Here is a 27,608-nt window from a genome sequence, read left to right on the forward strand (position 1 = left end):
TTAAATTAAGAAGAAATTATGAGTGGGTGGTATTGAAATAAAACTATATTAAGTAACCAGGTGTTTCTTGGGCGAGTGCTGTGTAGCAATTAGGCCATTGGGTGGAAGCGTTAAAATAGGCTTTTAAACACCTTAAAGGTGGGTGTCTCCACCCACCTCTACACATAATTACATCCATGCATCTACACCCTGGCTAAACATTTTTGAATAAATACGGACACAAAATTAGATCATTTTGAGGGTGAAACTAACAAATTTGAATTACAATTACATAAAAAATGACATGACATTTGGCACCTTTAAATCCTTTAGAATAAAATTTTTAAAAAATTATGGGAAAAAAATTCCAAAATTGAAAGACATAGATATGGTAGTGTTTTGTAACTTTAATGTACCATCAAAGTAGTACTGTACGTTCATGTTACAACTTCATATGATAAAAATAAAAAATATTTCTCTATAAAAGGAAGTACTACACACACGACAAATTTGTATAGTAGATATTGAGTTAGTAAATGAAAACCGAAAGCATATTTTAGTTCAGATTCAATGATATTAATTAAATAAGTATAAGTACATATTTAACATATTAGACACATCAAAAACGCTTTCTGAGGGAACCCTGTTCTCCTTCACAGTTGTCGCCTAGCTTCGCTTAGCCTAGCTAAGTGAGACAGGATTTTCAAATTTTTTATAAATTTTAGATTCAATAATTTGAGCTTAAGTCCTTTAACTGGAACGTCAATAAAAAAAATTCCAATATAATTACGAAATTCAGCAAAAATAGGGTGTGGGGTTATACTATTATATTTCGTATTGACAATGTTTTATTGTAAGAAAAATACACAGTATATTTAGGAATATTTTAATGATCTTGCAACAAAATGTATGTGACATAATATAGGGTGAAAGGTCAAAATATGTCATTGAACTAGCGACCTCATGGTTTATAATCATATCCGCAAAAAATAATTTAGAAATGCTCATGATCATAGTAACACATGGTGTGGAATAGCACCTTTACTGGATATTAATAAGCATTATTTAAAAGACGCAATGACAAATTCCTGCTTTCTAAACCACAGTGAGTTGGCATGTCTCATCATTAGCATTCAGATGAGTATGTGATACATAGAAACTCTAAGAAATGGATTAGGCTGTTGGGATTCTTATCGTTTGTAGTCACTTAATGGATTGATTGAACGTCGAATGAATATTGCTGTACTCACAGTCTGCTTAATGTCGTAGGTCATTAGGGAGGCATGGTGTGGTGTAGGCATTAAGGTCACAAGTTCAAATCAAATTAAAATAATTTTTTTGCGATAGATAAGATAATATCCATGGTGACATTAAATAAAATTTCAGATTAGTACATTTCTGATGTACAATAATACAGGGTACTGCATGTTCCTCACGCCCTCTCAACGCCTCCTCAATTTTTACCCATTTTCTAAATCCCATCACACCATCTCAATACTTCTCCCACTCATTTCCAATTACTTCCACTCCCTCTTAACTCTTTCCACTGCTTCCCAGCTCTTTTCACTCCCTTTCAACTCTCCCCATACCCACACAACCAATTTCAGGCACACTCAACCTTTTCCAATTAGTCTCAACCCTTCCATCAGCTTTGTCACATCCTCTCAATCCTTCTCACACCCTCTCAATCCTTCTCACACCCTCTCAATCCTTCTCACACCCTCTCAATCCTCCTAACACCCTCTCAATCCTCCTTACATCCTCTCAATCCTCCTTACATCCTCTCAAACCTCCTCTCACCTTCTCAACCCTTCTCACACTCTCAATCCTCCTCACACCCTCTCAATTCTCCTCACACCCTCTCAAACATACCTCATCTCAACCTTCCACATGTCCTATCAACCTATCGCGCACTCTCAACCCTCCTCGCGTTATCTCAATCCTCTTCACGTCCTCAAAACACTCCCTCCCACACATACTTGACCCTCTTACAGATACGCGTCCACTTTCAACTAAACACTTCAATGCACACTCAACTCTCTCATAACTTTGAAATCCTCGTTTAAGGTCCCACGTATTACTATAAACAGGTTAACATTAAATAATAACTACATTTATTTGACATTCAACCTTTTCATAAATAAAATTATCGACTACTATTGTATTTTCTACCTGCTATTAGTATTACTAATATGAAAAAATACAATCTCTTCACCTATTAAGAATTCATCCAGTTCTGTGCATAGTTGTAAAAACTCATCTAAGCGTAAGAAATGATTTGGCATATTTCACAATAAAACACGTGCAAACAGCATAGAGACCGACCGATTCATCACGTAACAATCGTAATGTCCATGCACATAAAGTTTAGAAAAGAACGCATTGCTTGTACGATGCTTAGTCATGCGTGTTATGATAAAACAAAGCAGAACAAGATCATACATATCGCTACATTAGAGGCAACCGTGGCATAATTTTAATTTCATTCAGAAACCATCTCTATAAGAATGGATTCATTATTATTCACTGATGCGGTAAATTAACAAATTAGGTTTAGAGTATGCACTCAATCAGTTAATTCTAAAAAAAGAATTAATTTAAAGGTACAATTTGAGATCAAAGATACTGTAGTGTAAATAGCTAATAAATAAATTGTATAGCAACATGAAATTACAAACAATTAAATATGGAAACATTTCATTTATGATAAAAGTTGACTTATTTGTACATCTGTAATTTTTGTACAAAAAATGAAGTGATGTTTAAATGGAGGAAAAAAGTTTCTTTAAAACTTTTTCTGCTACAGTAACACCATGCCGTTTATTTTAAAATAGATTTAATTTCTTAAATCGGTGGATCAAAATGTATATTACCCAAAATGCAATGCACTAAGTCACACGTTCATTTGGTGTTTTTTTTTTTCATTTTGAGAATGCTATTTAATCAGAGAATTGAAAATTGTCCTATTTTTGCAAAGAATTCGGGAGTAATTTATTCAGCAGCAGAAATAGGCCCTTTGCCTAAAGTGGAGATGAAGAGACAGTAATGAATCCCTCTAGTGATGTAAAGTATCTGTTGTAACTTATTATCAATTCATTAAGTGATTAACATGTTTATATCAACACTGTTGAATCTCTAAATAAATCTGGAATCTGCCATTATTTCAATGGGTTTAATTACCTGATTATTGATGACTGTGTCGTTTACAAAAACGGTCTATTCTATTTTTAAATGTTTCTTCAAAGGTTATAATATTCAGGATACTGAAGACAATTACAGTAAAGCCAAGTAATTAATCAAATAATTGATTTTCAAACCCCTAAATCTTTCTGTTTACATCAATCGTCGTCTTGCTACTTTTTATATTTTTACTCGTTTAAATTTATGAATTCTATTCAAAAGCAATCATAATCTTTTATGAAATAATATAATAAAACTACTATTGTACTTTACTACAGTAGGCCTTTAAAAACATTATAAGATTCTAACATTATTAATTATTTAAGAATGGCCCCATTTACTGTAGTCAACTGGCCCAGTCTAGTAGTTGAGTGGACCATCCTAATCGATTGGACCAGCCTAGTGAAATCTAGTCTAGTTTAGTGACCACGCCTAGTCTGAGAAGCCCAGGTTGATCAAGTGGACCAGCCTAGTCGAGTGGACCAGCCTAGTCGAGTGGACCAGCCTAGTCGAGTGGACCAGCCTAGTCGAGTGGACCAGCCTAGTCGAGTGGACCAGCCTAGTCGAGTGGACCAGCCTAGTCGGGTGGACCAGCCTAGTCGGGTGGACCAGCCTAGTCGGGTGGACCAGCCTAGTCGAGTGGACCAGCCTAGTCGAGTGGACCAGCCTAGTCGGGTGGACCAGCCTAGTCGGGTGGACCAGCCTAGTCGAGTGGACCAGCCTAGTCGAGTGGACCAGCCTAGTCGAGTGGACCAGCCTAGTCGAGTGGACCAGCCTAGTCGAGTGGACCAGCCTAGTCGAGTGGACCAGCCTAGTCGGGTGGACCAGCCTAGTCGAGTGGACCAGCCTAGTCGAGTGGACCAGCCTAGTCGAGTGGACCAGCCTAGTCGGGTGGACCAGCCTAGTCGGGTGACCTAGTGGTTAAGACAGGAGTTGTGCAAACCACAGGAACTAAACACCATAAGGCCAACAAAATATATGTCAACGTCAACCTCTGAATAATTCTGAGGGGAGGGAGGGCAGATTTTTGGTCATACTATATTTTAATAGTTCATCGACATTGACTCATGCTACCATTCTGAAATAAACTGACACCAAATGAATCACTACATACATTTAACTTTAAGAAACCATTTTATTCAATGTATTGTTGCGCTTTATAATCGAATGTTGAGATTTTTAACATAATTTTGAGTTGTTTTCTTTGTCAATTTAAAAAAAAACAGAGGCGGCTCAAAAATCATATAAAAATTATATAATTTTTTTTGGCCTAATACAGTAATGTGTGCAAGTCATATTAATAAACCTGGTCTTGAATATATTCATTTAACCTAACTGTCATTGTAAACAATTCGATACAAGGTTTACTTCAATCCGATAATCATCATAAAAACAAGGTTAATATTTTTGACCTAAAATCGAACCAGACTTGATATAAATCTAGGGGAAAAAACATCAAATTCTTTCATAAGATCAAGAACAACTTGTTTGTTTTTTTCATAATTTTTTTGTCAGATACTATGGTAGTCACAGACCAATTTTAATATGGTAATATAATTTAGTTAGGAAGAATAAAATGAATTAATTTGTGACAGAGCACTTGACAAGATTTCAATTACTCTACTACCTGATGTACACCAGTTAAAATTTCAAAACAGGATATGGAAATTAACCTCAACACCCTAATAAGGAAATAACACCTTATAAGTAGGCGGATATCATTGGTCAGTTGAATTAGTTAAAGAATGAAACATCGTTCTCCTCCAATCAGTTGACTAGCAGTGAAACAATAGAAAGACTATTTTTGTTTTGTGTATAACCAATAAAAAGTACAGTAATTTAATGTTCGAGTTCTTAGCACCGATTCCAACGAATGGCGCTATAAACTCATGCAGACACTTCCCTTTTTTTAACTTCAAATGTTGGCATGTATGCAATGTCATTCATGTGACAATGGGTTGGTCATGTGACAATGGGTTGGTCATGTGACAATGGGTTGGTCATGTGACAATGGGTTGGTCATGTGACAATGGGTCAGTTCATATGACATCAGCTCAATCTCATAAATACACAATTGAACTTCACAACTGATAACAGTTTTTACATCTTTCTGAGTGATGACATTATATTTAAGCTTTAAAAAAATGTAAACAGGAATTTAGAATGTATGTTCACACATACAGTACAGCATAAGGCCAGTGACTATACGACTGTGTGTGAACTAGGCAGTGGCGTAGTCAACACCTTGACTTTTCAATCTGTGGATTACCATACAACTTGGATAAGCCGATGTACATACCCTTAGTCTGTAATTTACCTCATTCTTACCTGGCTTTTCGTTCTTACAGTAAATTTACCTCATTCTTACCTGGCTTTTCGTTCTTACAGTATCCTCGAAACACATTAAGTGTTATCTATCAAAGATATGTCATTGCTAGATATCATACAGTACAGTCCACCATATAATCTGTAGGCATTAATTAGGAATTTCCTAATATGCTGATGTTAACAGTTTTCAATACAACTGATTAACAATGGAAAATATGTAATGTGACGCATCAATGGTTTTACATCATGAATATTCATAATGGACTCTGATATAGTTGCTTTGCTTACTAACTAACTAACTATACTAGTGACAAAAGGTTTTTTGACATTACAATGTAAATTTGATATCTATAGAGTAATAACAGTTATACAAAATTACATTATTATGGTCTACTATTCACTTCACTCATATATTACTGGCTGACCATCCTGCAACCTTGTGTACAGATAGGCCTACAAATATCGTAGAATATATTTTATCAAACTATTTTTTAGTAACCAATATTCAATATTATTATAGTAATTATAGTAAAACGTTTTTTCATTGTGGTTCACCTTTATATATCTGGGCTGTATCAAGTTACAGGGACCAAAACGTGTAGTTACTAGAGATAGGTAGGCACTTGTCTGGCGGTGTCCTTTTGTATGAATTTATTAACATTATAAACTATAATTTAGAAGTTGGCCCAGCTCACGGGCGTCGATATCTGGGTCATGCTATATCCCGGGGGACCAATGCGTAGTATCCTCCGTTTGTAAGAATCAGCAATTAATTCACAACAATATATTTATAAGTCTGCCCACTGTCACTTTCGTTGGGTTGTTTACAACTTTAAAACGCCTAGAATGAAGCCTATACTAATGACAAGATAAAATGGACAATGATATAATAATAACAACTCAACAGGTGTTCATCAATTATAACTAATTAAACTGCAGGTCTTTAACCTTCTCACCTGGCCTGATTTGCCTAGGTAGCTTTACTCAGTTATCCTGGCTCGGTGAAACATCCCGCTGTCCGATGGGTCAGTAACATCTGACCTTAAAAGGAAGCATCATCTGGATACAATGACCCCTGCAGCTATAATTATACTCCAATGTTCAGGAAGACTCCAGCTTACTACTACTACTATGAGTATACAGATTATTTTAAAACAGTGTATGTATATCTTTATGAGGGGAAACTGTGTGTATCGCGCCATTGCGTTTAGCTTGTGGCGTTTGTTTACAGTATAGTTATTCAATTGTTTCCCAAATAAATAGTGCAAATACAGTCAACTGTCCCAATACCAGACACTCTGGGGCTGGTGAAATATGTCGGGTATTCTGAATTTTCAAAGGTAAAAGAAGAATTTAGAACTTTTGTTTGTCGGGTTTTAGGAGAGTTTGCGTTTTCTAGCGAGTCCCAGAGAGTTGCCTCTACAGTAATTACACAGTTAATCAAATAACAGGATAAATGATTTAGTGTGTGTACAGTTTAACTTGCGTTCAAGCATGTGTGGTGTATCGTTTCATCAGATATACTATCTCTCCGAAAATTGAAGGTACATTGGAGTTATTTTACACAAGCACTTGCGTAGGTTGTTACACGGATTAGCGTAACTCCATTTTTTGAATAAACTAACTACCAACCCAGTTCGGAGCGATACCATTCTTTTAAGTTGTATTACAAACAGGTAAATAGATTACCTACCAGTGACAAATTACTGTTGCTTTGTGTGAGATCTCCATACAGGGCTATACCACCAGTATGATAATTTTTAAAATCCTAATTAACTTTGAAATCATACACTAATATTTTATATATATTCCAAGGTGAAGAAAGTGAATTGGCAGTTTTGGCTTTTGTTACGAACACAATAGTCATGATAAATTATGATATGAAATTGGAAACACTTGATTAGGTAACTTGTTATTATCTTTCTACAATCTTCTTCTTGAATACCTATAGGCCAGTTTGAAGATTATGAGATACACTGTTTGTACTTTTTTGATTGCGCAATTTTTTAAAGACACGTTCCCTACGTTTTTTTTATCTAATTTATGATCACAAACTGCATGCAAATTAAAACCTACTGTATGTGGGCCTATTGCGATAATTTTTTTGTCTAGAAACAATAAAAATGTGAAATATAAGGCGATTTTACTAATTTCAGTGGCCTATAGTGTACAATGTTTGTACGTTTACCACTGTTTATCAGCTTGCCCTACAAAACTAATCCTAGCTAGGCCTTAGACAATCCATGAGAGGACATTCTACGCGAGCTACTTAAGTAGTCAATTGTTTCTTTCTTTTTATCCTATTTAACCATAAAACGTACCTTTAAGACAAGGAATGATCTGGTTTAATGTTTTTAAAGTGATCATTACTTTTACAAAACGTTTACAATTTTAGGGATAGTGTCTTTAACAAAAAATAGCTGTTAATGTTTATTATAATATAAATATTATATTACCAGTGTTCTCCTGTTTGTTTTTGCCAATAAGATTTACCATAATAAATTAGAATTTTTTTAAAATAAATAAAACAAGACAAAATAAAATAAACACTTGGGTATACTATAATAATTAAATTGTTAGTTGACCCAGCCATTAAAAATGTTAATTAAGCGATCAGGAACTGAGCGAAATACTTGTCTAAATGCAGTGCGACAGAGGGCGTGCTATTTATTTATATCTATATATGTAGTATACTTTTACTTGTTTTACTTTTTACTATACAATTGGTACTAAAGTAATAAATAATACAGTATTTGACTTTTACAAACAATAGCCTAGGGACCTGGTTTGTGTGTTTTTATTTTTTTTTCCAAGTGAGAATATAAGACAGGGGGTGGGGGCGCTCTAGATGCGCCTCTCCCTTCTAAATTCGCCTCTGTTTACTTCATTGTGTGGATGATGTTTGGGAGAACTCAATACAAAAACTCAATATTATAATATTTCCCACTCTCAGTGTTATTGACCTATTTGAATGAATTATGCTAATTAGGTATTTTAATAATACTAACTACCAAATACCAAGACTGTATGTTTAATAAGGTTTATTGCAGATGGTGATAGTTTTGAGTGCGCAATGTATTATCCAATGAACAATATTGCAAGCGGATTGATAACAATAGACAACCATAAGACTAGAGAGAGAGTTGAAATAAAATGATCTATACAATAATTCCAAAGGCAATTAAAAGCCGAGCCATATGCTCAAGGTTGTAAACTGCTGACAAGGCATTTTCTGATAAACAGAAGGTGATGGTGCGGTATGAAAAACAGCTGAGTGGGCAATTCCTCCGGGATGTCAATTTGATATGTGTACATTATATTTACATTACTACATTATATGCAGACTGAGTGACCAGTATATTATTAATTCAACCGATACATTACATGTATTATGCAGACGACATGACAAGGAGATCGTTGGCACTACTGTATTATGTTAAAACATAAACAAAAATGCAGAATAAAATATACTGTATAAAATAATATGTCAAAACATACATTTTTTTAAATAGGATAAAAACACATTTTATATCATCCACAAATTGCATTATTTCTTTAATAGATCATAAATAAATTTTCATATTTTGATTTTGTATATTACATGTTCACAAACATACAATATTACTGTATGTAATGTGTAACAAATTATTTTAATGAATAAAAAATGTTTATGGGTTCAGAGTTGCAATTCCATTGTTAAACAAGTAGTTCACCAATAGATGGTATTCAGTCACAATAGGTAACAGGATTGTAAAGATTTGAGGGAAGGAGTGAAAAGTGGATTGATGGGAGTGAAAAGTGGATTAATGGGAGTGAAAATCAGGGATTGGACTAAAAAAAGTAGAAAATTAGGAATGAAAAGTAGAGGAATGGGAAGGAAAAGTGGATAAATTTGGATGGAAATTGTGCAAATTAGATTGAAATAGAGCAAATGGAAGAACAAGAACATGTTTAGACAGAAGCTGCCTATATCCTATTTAATTTGAATGTTCACCATGGAGAAATCAAACTAATTCCTTCATGGGAATAAAATTTACAATTTTGTATACATTCATGTCAACACACCTTTAAATGTGCTTCATGACAAAATTATAATCAGACATTATTCATATTTGACAGAGTCTAGACTCAAATTATTATATATTATTATATAAAATTTGTAACTTTTAAATTTACTTTTTTAAATCAAAGAGAATATATATTTTAAAAACAATATAAAAACTCTGCTGAGAGATATCAAATATGAATGTACTGTAGTATATAAATTATAAACAATGTGTAAAGATTAAATGATTAATTAATGTTTTAATTGCGCTTATACAGTATACCAGACTAGGGTGCGCTTATACTGTACTAGAGGGTGTGCTTATATACTAGAGGGTGCGCTTATATACCGGATGATGCACTTATATACCAGAGGGTACGCTTATATACCGGAGGGTACCTTATATACCGAGTGGTGCATTTACAGTATATACTGGAGGGTTCGCTTATATACCAGACTTATATACCACAGGGTTCGCTTATATACCAGACTTATATACCAGAAGGTATGCTTATATACCAAGTGGTGCATTTACAGTATATACTGGAGGGTTCGCTTATATACCAGACTTATATACCACAGGGTTCGCTTATATACCAGACTTATATACCAGAAGGTATGCTTATATACCAAGTGGTGCATTTACAGTATATACTGGAGGGTTCGCTTATATACCAGACTTATATACCACAGGGTTCGCTTATATACCAGACTTATATACCAGAAGGTATGCTTATATACCAAGTGGTGCATTTACAGTATATACTGGAGGGTTCGCTTATATACCAGACTTATATACCACAGGGTTCGCTTATATACCAGACTTATATACCAGAAGGTACGCTTATATACCAAGTGGTGCATTTACAGTATATACTGGAGGGTTCGCTTATATACCAGACTTATATACCGGAGGGTATGCTTATATACCAGACTTATATACCAGAAGGTACGCTTATATACCAAGTGGTGCATTTACAGTATATACTGGAGGGTTCGCTTATATACCAGACTTATATACCACAGGGTTCGCTTATATACCAGACTTATATACCAGAAGGTATGCTTATATACCAAGTGGTGCATTTACAGTATATACTGGAGGGTTCGCTTATATACCAGACTTATATACCACAGGGTTCGCTTATATACCAGACTTATATACCAGAAGGTATGCTTATATACCAAGTGGTGCATTTACAGTATATACTGGAGGGTTCGCTTATATACCAGACTTATATACCACAGGGTTCGCTTATATACCAGACTTATATACCAGAAGGTACGCTTATATACCAAGTGGTGCATTTACAGTATATACTGGAGGGTTCGCTTATATACCAGACTTATATACCGGAGGGTATGCTTATATACCAGACTTATATACCAGAAGGTACGCTTATATACCGAGTGGTGCATTTACAGTATATACTGGAGGGTTCGCTTATATACCAGACTTATATACCACAGGGTTCGCTTATATACCAGACTTATATACCAGAAGGTACGCTTATATACCGAGTGGTGCATTTACAGTATATACTGGAGGGTTCGCTTATATACCAGACTTATATACCAGAAGGTACGCTTATATACCGAGTGGTGCATTTACAGTATATACTGGAGGGTTCGCTTATATACCAGACTTATATACCAGAAGGTACGCTTATATACCGAGTGGTGCATTTACAGTATATACTGGAGGGTTCGCTTATATACCAGACTTATATACCGGAGGGTATGCTTATAGGGTTCAGTTATATACTGGAGGGTGGGCATCAGTACCTCTAGGCCTATACAACTCATCATTGGGATAAGTAGGCCTATGCTGAACACAGGAATCAGACCATGTACAGTAGTTTTAGAGTAAATAGGTTTTACACTTACATCATATTAGTCTGATGATAGATAGACTGATCAATGCTTTCAATCTATTTTTAGATTGTGAACTTATAATTAATACCTTTACAGTTTGTTATAAAATCGAGGCTAAATTAGGGATGCATTTAAATTTAAGCATGGGATTACATTGAAATACATAACAAATTTCTTTATAATCTATTATTTGTTCTACTGTATGGACTTCAAAATACAGTAATTGTGTTTAACACAGATAATAAAACTCACTGGTGATTAAACTTCAAAAACTGAACCGATACTAACTACAGGTAGCCTGCCGTACTTTGTACACATTAGCCACTGCAGAGATACAATAGCAGCAGCGTTTATTGTTATGATTAGTCTATAAAAAATAAACAATTGTTCTGATGTGTGTTCTGAAAGGTTATTAAACTCTTTGAAGAAAGAACAAAAAAAAGGATCTTGATTATTTTCAACAATGATGATAAATTATAATTAACTAACTAGGGCAGCCACATTTTTTACTCCAGCAATTTTTGGCCGTTTTAATATTTTAGTTTTAATAGTTAGTCTTTTCAAATTATCCCGAATTGATTTCTAATTTGATTGACATATACTCATTTTCCACAAGCTCAGAAATATTGGGAATCTACTATATCAGTAGTAGAAATAGCAGTGTCGTTATGGCCATCACTCACTGGCTAAACCCAGGGGCACCAGAGCTTAAGGGGCCCCAGAGCTTAAGGGGTTCAAGAGCAAGCAGCCCCAATGCAACTACTCAGTGTCGGAGGGCCTCTTAAAAGTGCTAAACCTAGGGCTATTTCCAGGTGTTACTACCTGTACGTGCCACTGAGAAATAGTCTAATTGAAATACAGTATAGATTATTGTATGTAAATAAACACTTCAGCCATAACTAGAACTGCATCAAGTCCAAAATCAAGCCATACAATTAGGAGATTTAGATTTTATCCAACAATGGGATTACACTTGGTTAATTATGGTATTGTGCTGCAGGGATTACAAAAGATTAGAAGGTGATACAAGTGCTGGACAATGTTCACTACTGGGTTTAGTATTTGATAGGCTTTTCTGGATACTGCAGTGTGAAAATAAGGATTTTAACATAAAGATTTTAACATAAACATTATTTGGTAACTTTTTTTTCATACTGTACAGGTTGCGAAATGTTGATCTGTCCAATCAGACTAGACATTACATGCCACACGGTCACCCACCCAACCCTTGATTTTAATGCTATATCAACTTGAAACTCTGTATACAGTGACAAGTCTAGACCTACAGTACACTGTTGTAAACATTTTATCTACTTTAAGTAGTATACATAAATACAGTATAGTAGGAAATAGAATGCCTCCTTTGAGACTCTGAATTAGGGGACACTCCTATCAAGGGGACACATTTCAATGTGTTTTACAATGTAACAGTACCACAACCCTTTACATTGTTGTGTTCCTAAGGTGTCCTCTAATATTATCTTTATTACCTATGGGTTTTTTTTACTGAAAAATCTTTTTACATAAAATCTTTACAATTGTATTTAATAAATTGACATTGAAAACTTTTATTCAGTATATTTCGTAAATATGATGCGCATTTATAATAAGTGCATAATTATACTAAATACAGACACTGAAAGTGTCATTGGAATTTCAACCTTACAATACATGTCAAGATAACTGTTGGTCATTCAATACAATATTGCATAAGTAGATACTAAACTGATGAAACCATATTGACATATCTGGATACTGCTGACTTAAGCATAATTGTATAACAATACCAGATGCTATGCAATGCATTAAGTACACATTCAATGCTTTATAAAGCCATAAAATATCACTATTTATTATCAATTATTAATTTTAATAATTTTAAATTCAGTTTAATTGTATAAGTTCAACATTCTGTACTAAATAACATTGTCGCAATCTGTTATTTTTTAATTGCCATACTGTATGTCAGAGATTGGATAATAATCCCATGCTCAAGTGTATAATCCCACCAACTAATTTAGAGAAAATTCAGAGAAAACTTTAGTAAATCTACCTAATGAGATCGGAGTATTTAATCCAAATTCTTATCTAATGTGAATGTGACTACTAGGTGATAACTGTATACTGTGAAAATGAAACCTTTAAAGAAACTCACAATATATGATTACTGTAAATTCAGTAAATTTAGGGTTTTGTATCGTACGCGGAGTACAACTCCATAGGTCCGAACCAGGAAAAGCATTGAGCATGTGCGCTATATAAATTATTATTATTATTATTGTATGTACAGTATGTACTTGCGGAATTGTGTGTGTGTACTTGCGGCGCTCCGTGTGTGTACTTGCGGCGCTGCGTGTATGTACTTGCGGCGCTGCGTGTATGTACTTGCGGCGCTGCGTGTATGTACTTGCGGCGCTGCGTGTATGTACTTGCGGCATTGCGTGTATGTACTTGCGGCGCTGCGTGTATGTACTTGCGGCGCTGCGTGTATGTACCTGCGGCGCTGCGTGTATGTACTTGCGGCATTGCGTGTATGTACTTGCGGCATTGCGTGTATGTACATGCGGCGCTGCGTGTATGTACTTGCGACGCTGCGTGTATGTACTTGCGGCGCTGCGTGTTTGTACTTGCGGCATTACTTTATGTACTTGCAGCGTTGTGTTACGTGCTTGTAGCATTGTGTATTTACTTGTGATGTGTGTATGTAGTTGCTAAATACGTGCATGTACTTTGTGTTGCGTCTTAGTGTGAACCAAGTTTGCAAAAGCTGTTTGTGATTCAACTAAATTAGTCGCGGGTTTTATTATTCCCCACACAATTTATTTGTTTGGGTTTTTTTAAGTGTGGGGAAGCTGATGAAGGAACCCCAAATAAATTGCGCACAACTGGCTTACTGTGTAGCCTACACCTCACTCAGGCAATGATGTGCTAGGCTTAAGAAGCCTACATACATACATGTCATTATTTATTAAATATTAATTATTATTAATTAAATAATATTAATAATTAAAAAAGAATTTTCACTTTAAAAAAGTGTTTATGATTCACAAAATTTGACATTCATTCAATGTCACATTTAGAGTGGCGGATGGCCGTACACATCGGTGGTCAACAGGCTATTGTTTGCATTGGTCTTGGCTAGCTAGGCTGATTAAGAAGCTTCCGGTCGAGATGTTACTGCAAAGCTAAGCCAATCTTTGCCTATCGAACCCGTCCATACTAGCCTATACTTCGTTGCATCAACAACATAGACTAGGGCCAGGCTAGGCAGTTTTGCTCGAATAAATAATCAGTGATAAATTATTACTCATTAGAAATTGTAATAACTTACCTTTAAACAGTTTTTTTTCAATGGAAAGAAAAATTTACAACGTGTTGACAATTTGATTTGTTGATAAAAAGATTTCTTCAACAATGAGAACTTAATTCAAACTTTGAATTGTTTTGTGTTCAATTTAGTTCAATATTAACAACAGGCGACCCAGCGAAATCTTCCGCGGGTCAGGAGAATATATTTTACATTTTCGCACCAGATTGAGAAGAAGGCTCTTCACCACACAACAAGTAGCAAGATAGATAATTCAGGTATCAACTTGCAAAATATGAAATTAAAACGTGCACTCTGTCGATAGAAATTCAGAAAAATAGAAGACAGTTTTGTGTGGACACTGCACACTCACTCTGTTCGCCATTTGCAGCTGCTGTTACAATACAAACGAAAACGAGGCAAGCATACTATGACCCTAATTTGCATATTTGTATAAAAGAAAGAGGAAATACGAAATATGCGAACTAATTCCTTGACAAAGTTCGTGACGATCACCAGTTCTGACTGATTCAGTCACAGATTTGTAATTTTTTGTTTTTGAAAAATAATCTTTTATTAAAAATATTGCACCTTTTTTCTGTGTGAGACTCATTGAAAAAGTGTATCAAATAAATCTAATAATCCAAAATTTAAAAGGTGTATAAAATAAAACCATGGTATAATTTGATACCTCCATGCGTGGAGGTATACCTCCGTGCTCCATGTATAAAACCATAGTAGGCCTAAAACCGAATCAAACAGTCAAACATTAAACAAGTACGTACGTCTCCAATTTACAAACAATTATATAATATAGTATAATATAATAATAGACCTGGGCCCTAAATTTAATCAAGAGGGCGGTCACAAAACTCTTGATTTACCGTTCAAATCGTAACAACTCGACTTTATTCAATGATGAATTGACCTATTTTTCGTCGGCAAGACGACGTTTTATGACCAGGGGAGCTAAAAGATACGCATATCCGATCTAATGCTTGTACTGTATTCTGAACCTAAGGGCACCACTAAATCAAAAGCGATGCCGGATTATCCAAACTGTGTTTGTCATTGGTCAAATAGCTTGCGTCGTCACGTTTCTAGTGGGAACCAATTTAGGAGACGAAGAGCTCAGTTTTATGGCAGGGAACTGAAAGACACGCAGATCTTAAGGAGACGAAAGGCTTCGTTTGATGGCAGGGCCGGGAGCTGAAAGAGGAGATATATCGACCCTGGTACCACATTCGACATCGATTCTACCGATACCCATCAGTATTATACTCTCACTATAAAAGTGATACCGTCATCATCAGTTGACATCGACAACATCACCACCATCTAACGTCTCTTAACATCTGAACACCGATATATCGAATATATACCGTCGCACATTTCGAAACATCATTATATCATCCATAATCATTCTCCTCTCACTCACACTGATTGTAGTGAGCTAACCTTTTCCGTTAGTAAATAGCAACTATTTTATTTTCCCGGGGGTCGTTAAAACAATCATTGAAATCGTGTGCAAATAAACATTCTATCCATAGATTGAGACGGTTGTAACCGAAGATGTTAATCCGCGGCGAACGTATCGTTACAGCGCGCGATATTCACCTCATTAAAAAGCAATACATAAATGTGGGCATAAAAGAAGGTCCTAATTATATTCTTGCGAATGACGTACAACCATGACGACTTTGGTAAATCAAAGAAATATGATTTTAGCCAGATGGCTGTCAGATAAATCGTGGGCTGGTTAAACAATTAAAAAGATAGAAGATCGTTTATCGAAACAGCGAATGTCTTTACCGTCGGAAGTCTTCGTCGACGAAGTTTGAGACGCGAATTGATGACGTATAGATGACGTCAGATTCTACCTTACTACACTCTGCATCCGTCATCACAAACGTAAATATTGCATTGAGAATATAAAGAGTTCATTGGACACGAAATTAGAATAACGATAACAGACCAATGAAGTTATCTAGGAAATAGTGTTTACAATTTCTTTTTTTTTAAAGATTACAAAGTTGAAATGATCAATTAATCATCTAGCCTAATTTACATCTATTTTAATACTAAAAAAAAATGTTCTGGAAATTAAAGTAGCCAGTGAAAGATTGATACTTTTTAATAATCTGTAATTTAACATGACATAGATCATCATATCATCATTGACATGAGATAGATCATCATATCACCATTGACATGAGATAGATCATATCATCATTGACATGAGATAGATCATCATTGACATGAGATAGATCATCATATCATCATTGACATGAGATAGATCATCATATCATCGTTGACATGAGATAGATCATCATATCATCATTGACATGAGATAGATCATATCATCATTGACATGAGATAGATCATCATATCATCATTGACATGAGATAGATCATCATATCATTGACATGAGATAGATCATCATATCATCATTGACATGACATAGATCATCATATCATCATTGACATGAGATAGATCATCATATCATCATTGACATGAGATAGATCATCATATCACCATTGACATGAGATAGATCATCATATCATCATTGACATGAGATAGATCATCATTGCCATGAGATAGATCATTATATCACCATTGACATGAGATAGATCATCATAGCATCATTGCCATGAGATAGATTATCATATCACCATTGACATGAGATAGATCATCATATCACCATTGACATGAGATAGATCATCATATCATCATTGCCATGAGATAGATCATAATATAACCATTGACATGAGATAGATCATCATATCATCATTGCCATGAGATAGATCATCATATCACCATTGACATGAGATAGATCATCATATCATCATTGACATGAGATAGATCATCATATCATCATTGACATGAGATAGATCATCATATCATCATTGACATGAGATAGATCATCATATCATCATTGACATGAGATAGATCATCATATCATCATTGCCATGAGATAGATCATCATGTCATCATTGACATGAGATAGATCATCATATCACCATTGACATGAGATAGATCATTATATCATCATTGACATGAGATAGATTATCATATCATCATTGACATGAGATAGATCATCATATCATCATTGACATGAGATAGATCATCATATCATCATTGACATGAGATATATCAGCATATCACCATTGACATGAGATAGATCATCATCAGAACCGAACAAACCTCCTTTTTTCTGAAATGCCCTTTTCAACTGGAGACCAGCAGTGGATATAATGGCAGGCTTAACTAGAGTATCTTGTGATCATTTTTTGTCCCTTTTGTGGAAATACAACCCCTACAGGCTTGACCAGGATCAATGTCTGTCTCAATCATTTGAAAGATGTTGTTTTGTTGACATGTTGTTGCCTCAATTTTCCTGTCTTTTCTCTCTAAGATGGCCAATTTAATTTAATTCATTTTTTTATTTGATTTCTCTTTTGATTCTAATTATTTTTTGCATCATATTATTTTGTTAATCTTTATAAATTCTATTTATTTTAAATGTTGCATGTTTATGTCATATTGTATTTTTGTGAGGGTACCTAATGATCAGCTTCGGCTGGATGAACCATCCTCGTAAAATATTGTTAACATTTTTTTTAAATGGTTCAAACAATTCAAGCTGAGCCAACACCTTTAAAATGCAGTGACATGATTCAGTAACTAACGGAAGCAGTTTAACTGATCAATACAAAATGTTTATAGGAAGTGAACAAAAAACCCATCAAAGACATTCAAATACAAATACATTTTAATTATTTATTTAATCTTTGACACACTTTTAACAAAATCAGCTAAAGAATCATCAAAAGTAAAAAAAAAAAACATGAGGGGTTACTACAATAAGTATTAACAAATATGGACATTATTCAAAATGAGTCAAACGTGTGTAGATTTCAAACAGCACAAAATTAATATGTTACATATATCTATCAGCTACTTTACACAAATTAATGCCACCTGATTAAAGCTACGTTCACACTGAGCCGGGATTCTGGTCCAAACAATGTGTGTAATGTTAGGAACCGTACAATATGTGTGTGAACACAGTGCCCGAAAAAAAATGTAATATAGCTCAAAGTTTTTCCACCCACCAGACATAATCCAGGCTCAGTGTGAATGTACCTTTAAGCTCTGTCTACACTATCAAACTTTATAAAAATGTGATGTGCCCATATATGGACACGATGATGTCATATCAGTACAAAATCTGAGCATATCACTACCATATTTGGGCACATCACACTTTTATTTTGATAGTGTAGACAGAGCTTTAGTGACAAATAAACACCCCGCTACATTAACTATAGTAAAAAAAATACAGAATAAATCAAAAATAGTTAAAATTGTGGAAAACTCCACTTGTCATACAAATACAGTGTGAAAAAAAGCCTCAATTTTCAATGATTTTTAGTAATAAGGTAACCTACATAAATTACAACATATCAAAATCAGTGTTGTACTGGAATAATAAAAAAGGTATTTTCACATTAGAGAAATCATATTAATATAGTTAATTTGATTTATTTATTGTTGAACTTGTTATGGTGCTTTTACCTTTGACATAACATTTCACATATTTCACAATCTTTTGGAAAACATCCAAATTGAAGAAAACACCAATTGTTTGGCAATCTATAAAAAAAAGTGTCTTAAAAACTTTCCAGACAACATACTGGAGAAAAAATAAAGATGTTTATAAATTAGCTCGTAAAAATTCACCAGTATTCAGTAATCATTTTGTATCTGACAGTACCTATCAATGTAGAGTAGAGAATTTTTCATAGAATGTACTAACGACACCAATAATGTAACTCAACATGAAAATGTTCTCTCATTGACCTCTGACCCTGAAAAAACTATGCAAATTATACATAATGAATTTCGTAAATTTGTGTAATTAAACAAATAATAAGTAATAACTAACAATGCTTAACCTATGACTGTAGGAAAAGCAAGCATGAAACATAAGTGGATTTTAATTTCTTAATATGTATGATGGTATTTTATGCAGCAAAATTTGAATGTCTTGCAGGTGTAACAAAAATGTTTGACCTCTGACCCTATGGACACTATGAAACTAGGGCTACCAACATCTCAATATATCAGTAAGATCTATCTTGTCGGATGATCAAAGGATACAGGCAAGAGATTACAGCTGTATATTTTCCCAAAAAAAAAAAAGATTATTTATGTAATTAAGCTATTAAAGATGTTCCGACCTATCTTAATGATTTAGCCAGAATGTGATGAAAGGGTTATGAAACAGGCATAGATTTTATGAAGTTGATTATAATATTAATGACAACCGATAATGATGCTTTATGAACATGATTTAAGGTAATGATGCCAATACTTCGGATTGTATGTAATTAGTCAAGTATCATAGGCAAATTCTGTAATACAGTGTCACATATGCATCACATGTGATGCCTTTATTATAAGTTATACGCTACCAAACCTAACCTTAACCAAATACGGGTGCCATGTATGAATGTGCAATACATATGTGATACTGTATTCAGAATTATGATACTGGAGATGCTATATGTTAAGATACAGTACAGAGAATCAGGTGAGATTATGTGGTGGAAATGCTGAAGCAAAATAACGCCACTGGCTAACTTTCAATGACAAACATGCATACACACCCTCATGTTGTCTCATAAAGACAAATTAATTACCCATCCTCCTTATGTACATCAAAAGTTCAACCTCTACAATGAAATAATGTGTCCCAGCTGTCCGCATGCCTAACTGACGATAAATTGTTTGTTACAAGACCAAGACTGCGCCATCTCAATCCTCAATTCTACATCAACAATCATCTTAACTTTCAAATTCCCATTTATGCAGTTATAAGTAAAACAACACTTTAATGAGAAGATGGAATTTAAACTCTATCAAGTATTTCTAACGTTTTTCTCTTTTCTAATAATCCGTGAATATAAATAGCTTTCTGGCGCTGAGAAATTCGATATCGACCTGTCTACACTTTGTATAACCAGTTTTCACTTTCAATTATAAGTTATTTATATATTTGAATTATCCGTTTTAATCAATCGCAAAACTTTCTTTCGATAGACTGACTTCCTCTGGGGTTGTATGAGCAATGGTATACACAGATAAATATTATTTACATCTGAAGAAGAAAGAGTATAATTTTAAAGAAGATGGAATTTAAACTCTATCAAGTATTTCTAACGTTTTTCTCTTTTCTAATAATCCGTGAATATAAATAGCTTTCTGGCGCTGAGAAATTCGATATCGACCTGTCTACACTTTGTATAACCAGTTTTCACTTTCAATTATAAGTTATTTATATATTTGAATTATCCGTTTTAATCAATCGCAAAACTTTCTTTCGATAGACTGACTTCCTCTGGGGTTGTATGAGCAATGGTATACACAGATAAATATTATTTACATCTGAAGAAGAAAGAGTATAATTTTAAAGAAGATATTTAACAATTTTGAATTTAAAGCAAGAAACTCTAAAAAAACTTTATAGATTATAGATGAATAATTATTGACCAGTAAGGTAGTGGAAAACTAGATGGAAAAATTAGCACCCACATATCCTAATTCTTGACGGAATTGCAGCAATATGTTATACTAGGACAATTTTTTTGTGATTTATAATATGGTAAAATAACATTGGATAGATATTAATTATTATTTGAGATATATTTAGAAATGCTTTAGTAAGTGTAGCCGGATTCAGTTCTTGACCTTTGAACAATAATACTGCTTCCACTTCAATAAATGCCATATGTCACAACAAAAAAATCCTATTTATAGCACAGTATTTCTTTTTTTAGGTGTAAGTTTAATATTTATTTATTTAGTAAGATAAATTTCTAAATATACATGGTAATCTAGGTGGTTAAATGTTTGACATAATGGTCAGAATAATAATAAGGACTTTTTGATTAAAACAAACACTAGCAAATACTCATAAATTAAAATGTGCTGATAGCTTCTGCAACTACCCACATTTCAAAATTCTGTATAGCTACAGAAGGTTGGCAATATAACTAACTAAACAGAATACACTGCTGAAGAAATACAGACAGATATGCAGGATAGAAAGGAATGGTGGTCCTTAAATGGAGTCTGTCAGAAGACGCTGGAGTGAGCTGATGAGAGTCGTAGAATGGTCTCATATTAATGATAGGCAACCAATGACCAAACAATAACTACTAGTTATTGTGCGAATGCAGGAATATTGGAACGTACAGTACGCCTCTCTCCCCCACCTCGACACAGGTTTGATGATTTCTAGGTCCAGGCAATGGCCGACAACACATCAATTGACCTGACCTAGGTTGGTCACCGGTCCTTGCAAATTGAAATCTCCCATATCTTACAAAGGGCAGGTTTTTTTTTAGAATACCGTAAAGTATTCATGCCATTAACGTAGTACAACATTACACATACCTAATGTCTTTTTTTCTAATGAGGGAATTTAATTCAACCCAGAAACAATTTATTTTATGAGAAGTTATGTAGAGGTGGAAAGAAAAGTAGCATAGACTAATATAGAACATGAAACTAAGTTACCAACTCATAAATAGCTCATGAAAACACAGAGAACTAATGATGACTGTATGTATACTGTGTTTCATGAGTTGGTGGCAATTACAAAAAGATCGTGTTACTTATAAATTATAGTAAATGATATATAATATTTTTCTTCTCTAGGCAAACTATGTATTATTCTCATCTAGTGCCTAGTAAAAGTACAATACCTTTAAATAAAATATTTACTGGGCAGATATGGTTATATTTTTATATTGTCACTTTGGACATTTTAGGAAATAATGCCTGTGGAAACAAAATCATAAATAATTACAGTAGAGCCCCTCATTTGGGACACCCCTATTAAGGGGACACTTTCTTATGACATGAAGGAATATATGTTTCAACACTACAATCAACTCTTATTAAAGGGACACCCCTACTCAGAGAACACCTCTATTAAGGGGACACTTTTTTAAGCCCCAGGGTGTCCTCTTAATAGGGATTCTACTGTATTGTAAATTCATATTTCTAGTGTCTATTGTTCAACATGGGTGTTCATGTAAGACCTGTCGGCTTCTATTAATGTATAATTTTAAAATATTTGTTTGTCTGAAAGTTTACAGACAACATATGTCATGGGACCAGGAGACCACATGTCTGTATTCACATTAGACTGATGATTCATTAGGACCTGAATGTTGTATCAAACACTACTTATATTCTAAGATTAAGACGTGATGAGCTCTCTCGGACAATGAAATTACAAATTACCCAATACCCGATTCACAAACACATGTACAAAAATGTAACATATTGTAAGAAATTGTTACCTTGGTACGAATGTGTGAAAGCGTTATATTGATGGAAAATCTTTAGAGGCGTCAGCAAATGCTGTAAGGATTACACCCTGAAATTATAAACTATTAATTATTATGCGATTGAAACATACACAAATCTTACAAAATTGAGTTCGTGGATGCGTTTCTGTGTTGCATGCATCGATATAAAGTCTCGGAAAAAGTTGGTAATTTTTACATGCCTCAGCAAGGACTGTAAGGATTACATCAATGTAACGTTAGTAACACAGCGATATCTTTATGTGTGTATCTTTCTAATGAGTTTTTTATACTGCAACAAGCATGTGAAAGAATTGTACTCAGTAAGGTCATCCCAGGATATTCCATTACAATTTGTTAGATTTGTGTCGTACATGTGAATCAGGTACAAGACAAATAGACGTACAGTATTCGACTAGCCCTTTAAACTGCTCGCAAAATATCTACACACACTGCATGGATAGAAACAGCGAGGAGTCCAAGGAGCTAGATCCCCTCAAAAACAAGCCTATTGTGTTGTTTTAAGTTAGCAAGAACTGATTCAAGCCAACTTCAGACATAAATTGGAATGGGCCATCTCTTTGCTACAAATAGATCTTATCCAAGTGACAAGTTTAAATTGGATTTAGACTTTGTCTGGAAATACAAAGAAATCTAATAAGTCATTGTTATATTCACAATCCCACAAATAAAAAGTAAAATCCATGGTTTAATTTCTAAATAAAACAGAATTTAAACTTTTAATGCTAAAAATAAATTACATTTCACACTGATTGGATACACTTAAAAGCACAATATTAAAGAATCCATATTTACTATGTCACAATTTCATATGAAAAATAGTATTCAAGTCTTTGTAAATTTGATTTTTCCATTATTTTAAATTTGTACTTTTTTAAAAACTGTTTAAATTACCAACAGTCTATATTAATAATAACATTCATAGAAAGTTGTATCTAATTTACAATTACATATTCATGATTTGACATAAATTTGTATAAAAATCCATAATTCATAAATCACCCCTGACTATCTAAGTTCATTTCCCCAAATATTAAACAGTTTTCCTATGCTAAATATTAATGCCTGGAGTAGGAGGCTAAAGACTTGTTGTACCTGGACAAAGAGTCTATCTTCAGGCAGTCACAACACACTGAAGAGGGCTTTCAACACAAGACAAAATGTACAATCTTCCCATTCTAAGGAAGTTTAAAATTAATAAGTAAATCATCTACAGTGTGTTGAAATGAATACTCCAGATTATACCCTAAAATCTACACAAATAAAAATTGGTTTTTTTATGACCAAAACTTAAAAAAACGAGGAAATATTCACATAGTTACAATTATGATTCGTTAGGTGGTTAACAAACTTTGTCCCTGGTATTCATTATCAACAGCAAAAGACAGCATCCATCACTGAATCAGTACTTTGTATACAGAAGACATGTCACTTTCTGAATGACCTTTGCCCTTCGCCCTCTTGAATAACTAAAAAAAAAAATGTTCAACATAAATAAATAATTTCCATACACATTTATAATTAATTTGCTAAATGTTTAGTTGTTACACAAGTAAAAAAAAGAAAGTAAAACGACCACCAGGAAAACCAAAAAATGGATAATCCAAATAAAAAAAGATTTAAAATGAAAACACTTTAGCACAATAAAAATCATCCTACCCAAAACAGAAAAATATGGAACAAATCTTGGAAAGAAAAGAAATACATTTTCTATGTTCTGTGCACATTATTAAATCCACAAATTTATCATTATCGTTCTACACAGACCATGCCTATTGATTTTCAGGAAAATTGATATATTATGGTGATGCCACAAAAACTTATTAATCTATTCTATTACCGACAACAATGTTAACTCTGAAACCAGAAAGTCTTGGGTAGGCTCAAAATGAATTTGTTTGTTTTCTTTATGGTCAATTATTAACAATTACAGCATAGTTAAATGTTTCAATTATTTATATACTATAATTAATTACCATTTTATTATTTATCATGCAATACTAATACAATTTCTATAATTCATAATATGTATTAGTCATAATGAATTTTTAATATTTTATGACTTATTATTATACAGATATTGCCTGCTTAGAGGTGAAATATAAGATTTGACATCCCCGAGGGAATGATATTATGTTCGAGGGAATATATATATCCCGAAGCGGCAGCTGAGGGATATATAATTCCCCGAGAACATAATATCATCCCGAGGGGATGTTAAATCTTATATTTTACCGATATAAAAGGCGATATCTGTTATATTATATAGCCAAGAACAAGTCTGCTGGGTTGGGTGAAGCTAGGCTAGGCCTCCTATTCTATAGTATTTGTATTGTATGTAAACAAGCCTCCTGCCTAGACACCTTACCTTGCGAAGAATAATATACAGATAATTACTAATTAATGATTCCTTGGCAATAAAATATTCACTTAGGCCTAGGTCGTTTAAATTAACAGAAGAATTTCCATCAATAAGCCTATTAATAATAATATTATAATCAGGTAGGCCGAATAAACAATTCATCGTCTTCTCTTCGAGGAGCTAGCCGAATCACCGGATGTTCAGCGCGTACTAGTTACTAGGTTACTACCGTGAGTATTGACCAATCACAAACGGTGTTTCATCACATTTAGGGAGGACTAATAACAAATGAGGGCGCTATGTATGCATAGTTTAAATAGTTTAGATGAATAATTTCTTGAAGCAACTTCCGTGGCGCAGCGGTGGAAGCGTTGTCTTGATGGAGTGACAATTCCACCCGAGTTCAAATCCAGTAGATGACTTTTGTTTATTTATCGGCGAACGCGAGTGTTGCCACACGAAAATTACACAGTCAATATCATCGAACTCGAGAATGTATATGATTAATGACAGGGGACACGATAATTACGCGAAAATTACTCAGTCAATATCATCGTTCTCGAGGATATATACGATTTACGATCCTCGCAGCGATAGTCATGTGACGCAGTTTCAACCAATCACGTTCACGTATTTACATAGGCTATGTAATATACATAGTTATATGGATTTTTTCACAAGCCAATTAGGCTTGTGGTAAACATGCATTTTCTTACTTTACTATTTTATTTTTATATTTTCTTTTATTCAATCAACACTAACAGGTTTATATATTTACCAAAAAAACATCCCAGGGCATTTATTTATTCCTTCCTAATTCCATATACACACAACAATTGAAGTTAATTATATGGCTACTAAAGAACGCAATTAAAAGTATACAGATATATAATATTAGCAACTGAATGTCTTTATTTCTTTGTCCGCCGATCACTTCTTCGTGGACTTGTTCACTACCAATTACAATCCAATTATACATAAACATTCATGTGTGTATTCGGCTTGGTTTACTACAAATGGTGGTCAGACAGTTACGTATTGGTATCAACTTCAGCCCAACGGGCAGCAAATGGTCAATCTGTATTATTGCTGAGGTGTCACACCTCCCTTCTCTACAAGGTTGATGTGAGGTGTACTTAATACATTCCTCAGCAACTCTTATATACAGTAATACACCTGAATAGTTCTATGCAAATTTCCCTTTTTGTTTAGCTTTTACAACCCGACACTTTTGACTGTGACAGACACATTTCTATTTGTAGCAGAATCGATTGGGTATTTTGATACAATTTTGCTGTTACTGTATTTTATCACTTCCTGATATTAATGTTTTTCATAACTAGGGGGTGTTTATATTAATATATGTTACAATTTTACACCCAAAACATAACCAAAAACTCTCCTGAACAATAGATATCCCATGCCATTTATTCAAATAAATATGGTAATTAATTAAGATTTTAATTGATTTCACTAAGCTGCATAGTAAAAACATACATCTTATTTACTAGCTAACTGAGCTAATTGGGCTGTAAATGTGTTCTCATAAAAAGTTTTGTAATTGCAATGTTAGATGGGTTGATACTATATATGCTTACCTCATTAGCTGATGCAGCTACTGGTAATGTTTGGTCTGATTGGTCACCCATTGCTAATGCTAACCTCATGTCTTTTTGTTGGTGTTTCAAAGGGAAGGCTGGTGGAAAAATGTTATTTATGATACCTAGAAAATAAAAACAATGCTATCTTGTTAGAATCTTGTTTTGTCAGTTGAATTCAATGAAATGATAAGTACATAGGAATGTGAAACAGCAACAGAAAAAGAATGGTAATAGATTAACAGGGAATAATTTCACCATTGTATCATAGCAAAACCTATGTAAAACTACCTTACTGCTAGCTATACATTTATAAAATTGTATAGCAAAATATTCAATACGAAAAAGGTACTGTATGCTCTACACTAAACATTCAGTTTGATTAATCAAATCGAGGTAAGTTTTGGAACAAGTTTTATGTTTGTTTTATTTTATCAATAATTAGATTCAATTTTTATTAAATAAAATATTTACTGTAATTCACACAAAATAGACAAAGCGGTTTTTAATTGCAGTAAGAGACTGTACGTAT

The 27,608-nt window shown here is 33.8% G+C and overlaps 2 protein-coding genes across 2 annotated transcripts in view; both read right to left on the reverse strand.

Moving 5' to 3' along the window:
- LOC144842624 (uncharacterized) overlaps positions 1–15,092 on the reverse strand; it is a 129,083-nt gene extending 113,991 nt beyond the window's left edge. The window contains exon 1 of the mRNA XM_078699092.1: positions 14,739–15,092. The gene's annotated coding sequence lies outside the window, so the exon portion shown is untranslated. The remainder of the gene's footprint in view (positions 1–14,738) is intronic.
- A 3,382-nt stretch (positions 15,093–18,474) lies between these two features.
- The window catches only part of LOC144842657 (uncharacterized), a 37,880-nt gene continuing 28,746 nt past the window's right edge, over positions 18,475–27,608 (reverse strand). Inside the window, exons 13-14 of the mRNA XM_078699158.1 lie at positions 27,077–27,201; positions 18,475–24,585 (exon numbers count right to left, since the gene is read on the reverse strand). Of these exons, the coding sequence (XP_078555284.1) occupies positions 24,511–24,585; positions 27,077–27,201 (200 nt within the window). The 3' untranslated portion in view covers positions 18,475–24,510. The remainder of the gene's footprint in view (positions 24,586–27,076; positions 27,202–27,608) is intronic.

This window comes from Antedon bifida, chromosome 5 (assembly GCF_963402885.1).
Source record: "Antedon bifida chromosome 5, ecAntBifi1.1, whole genome shotgun sequence".
Classification (NCBI taxonomy): domain Eukaryota; kingdom Metazoa; phylum Echinodermata; class Crinoidea; order Comatulida; family Antedonidae; genus Antedon; species Antedon bifida.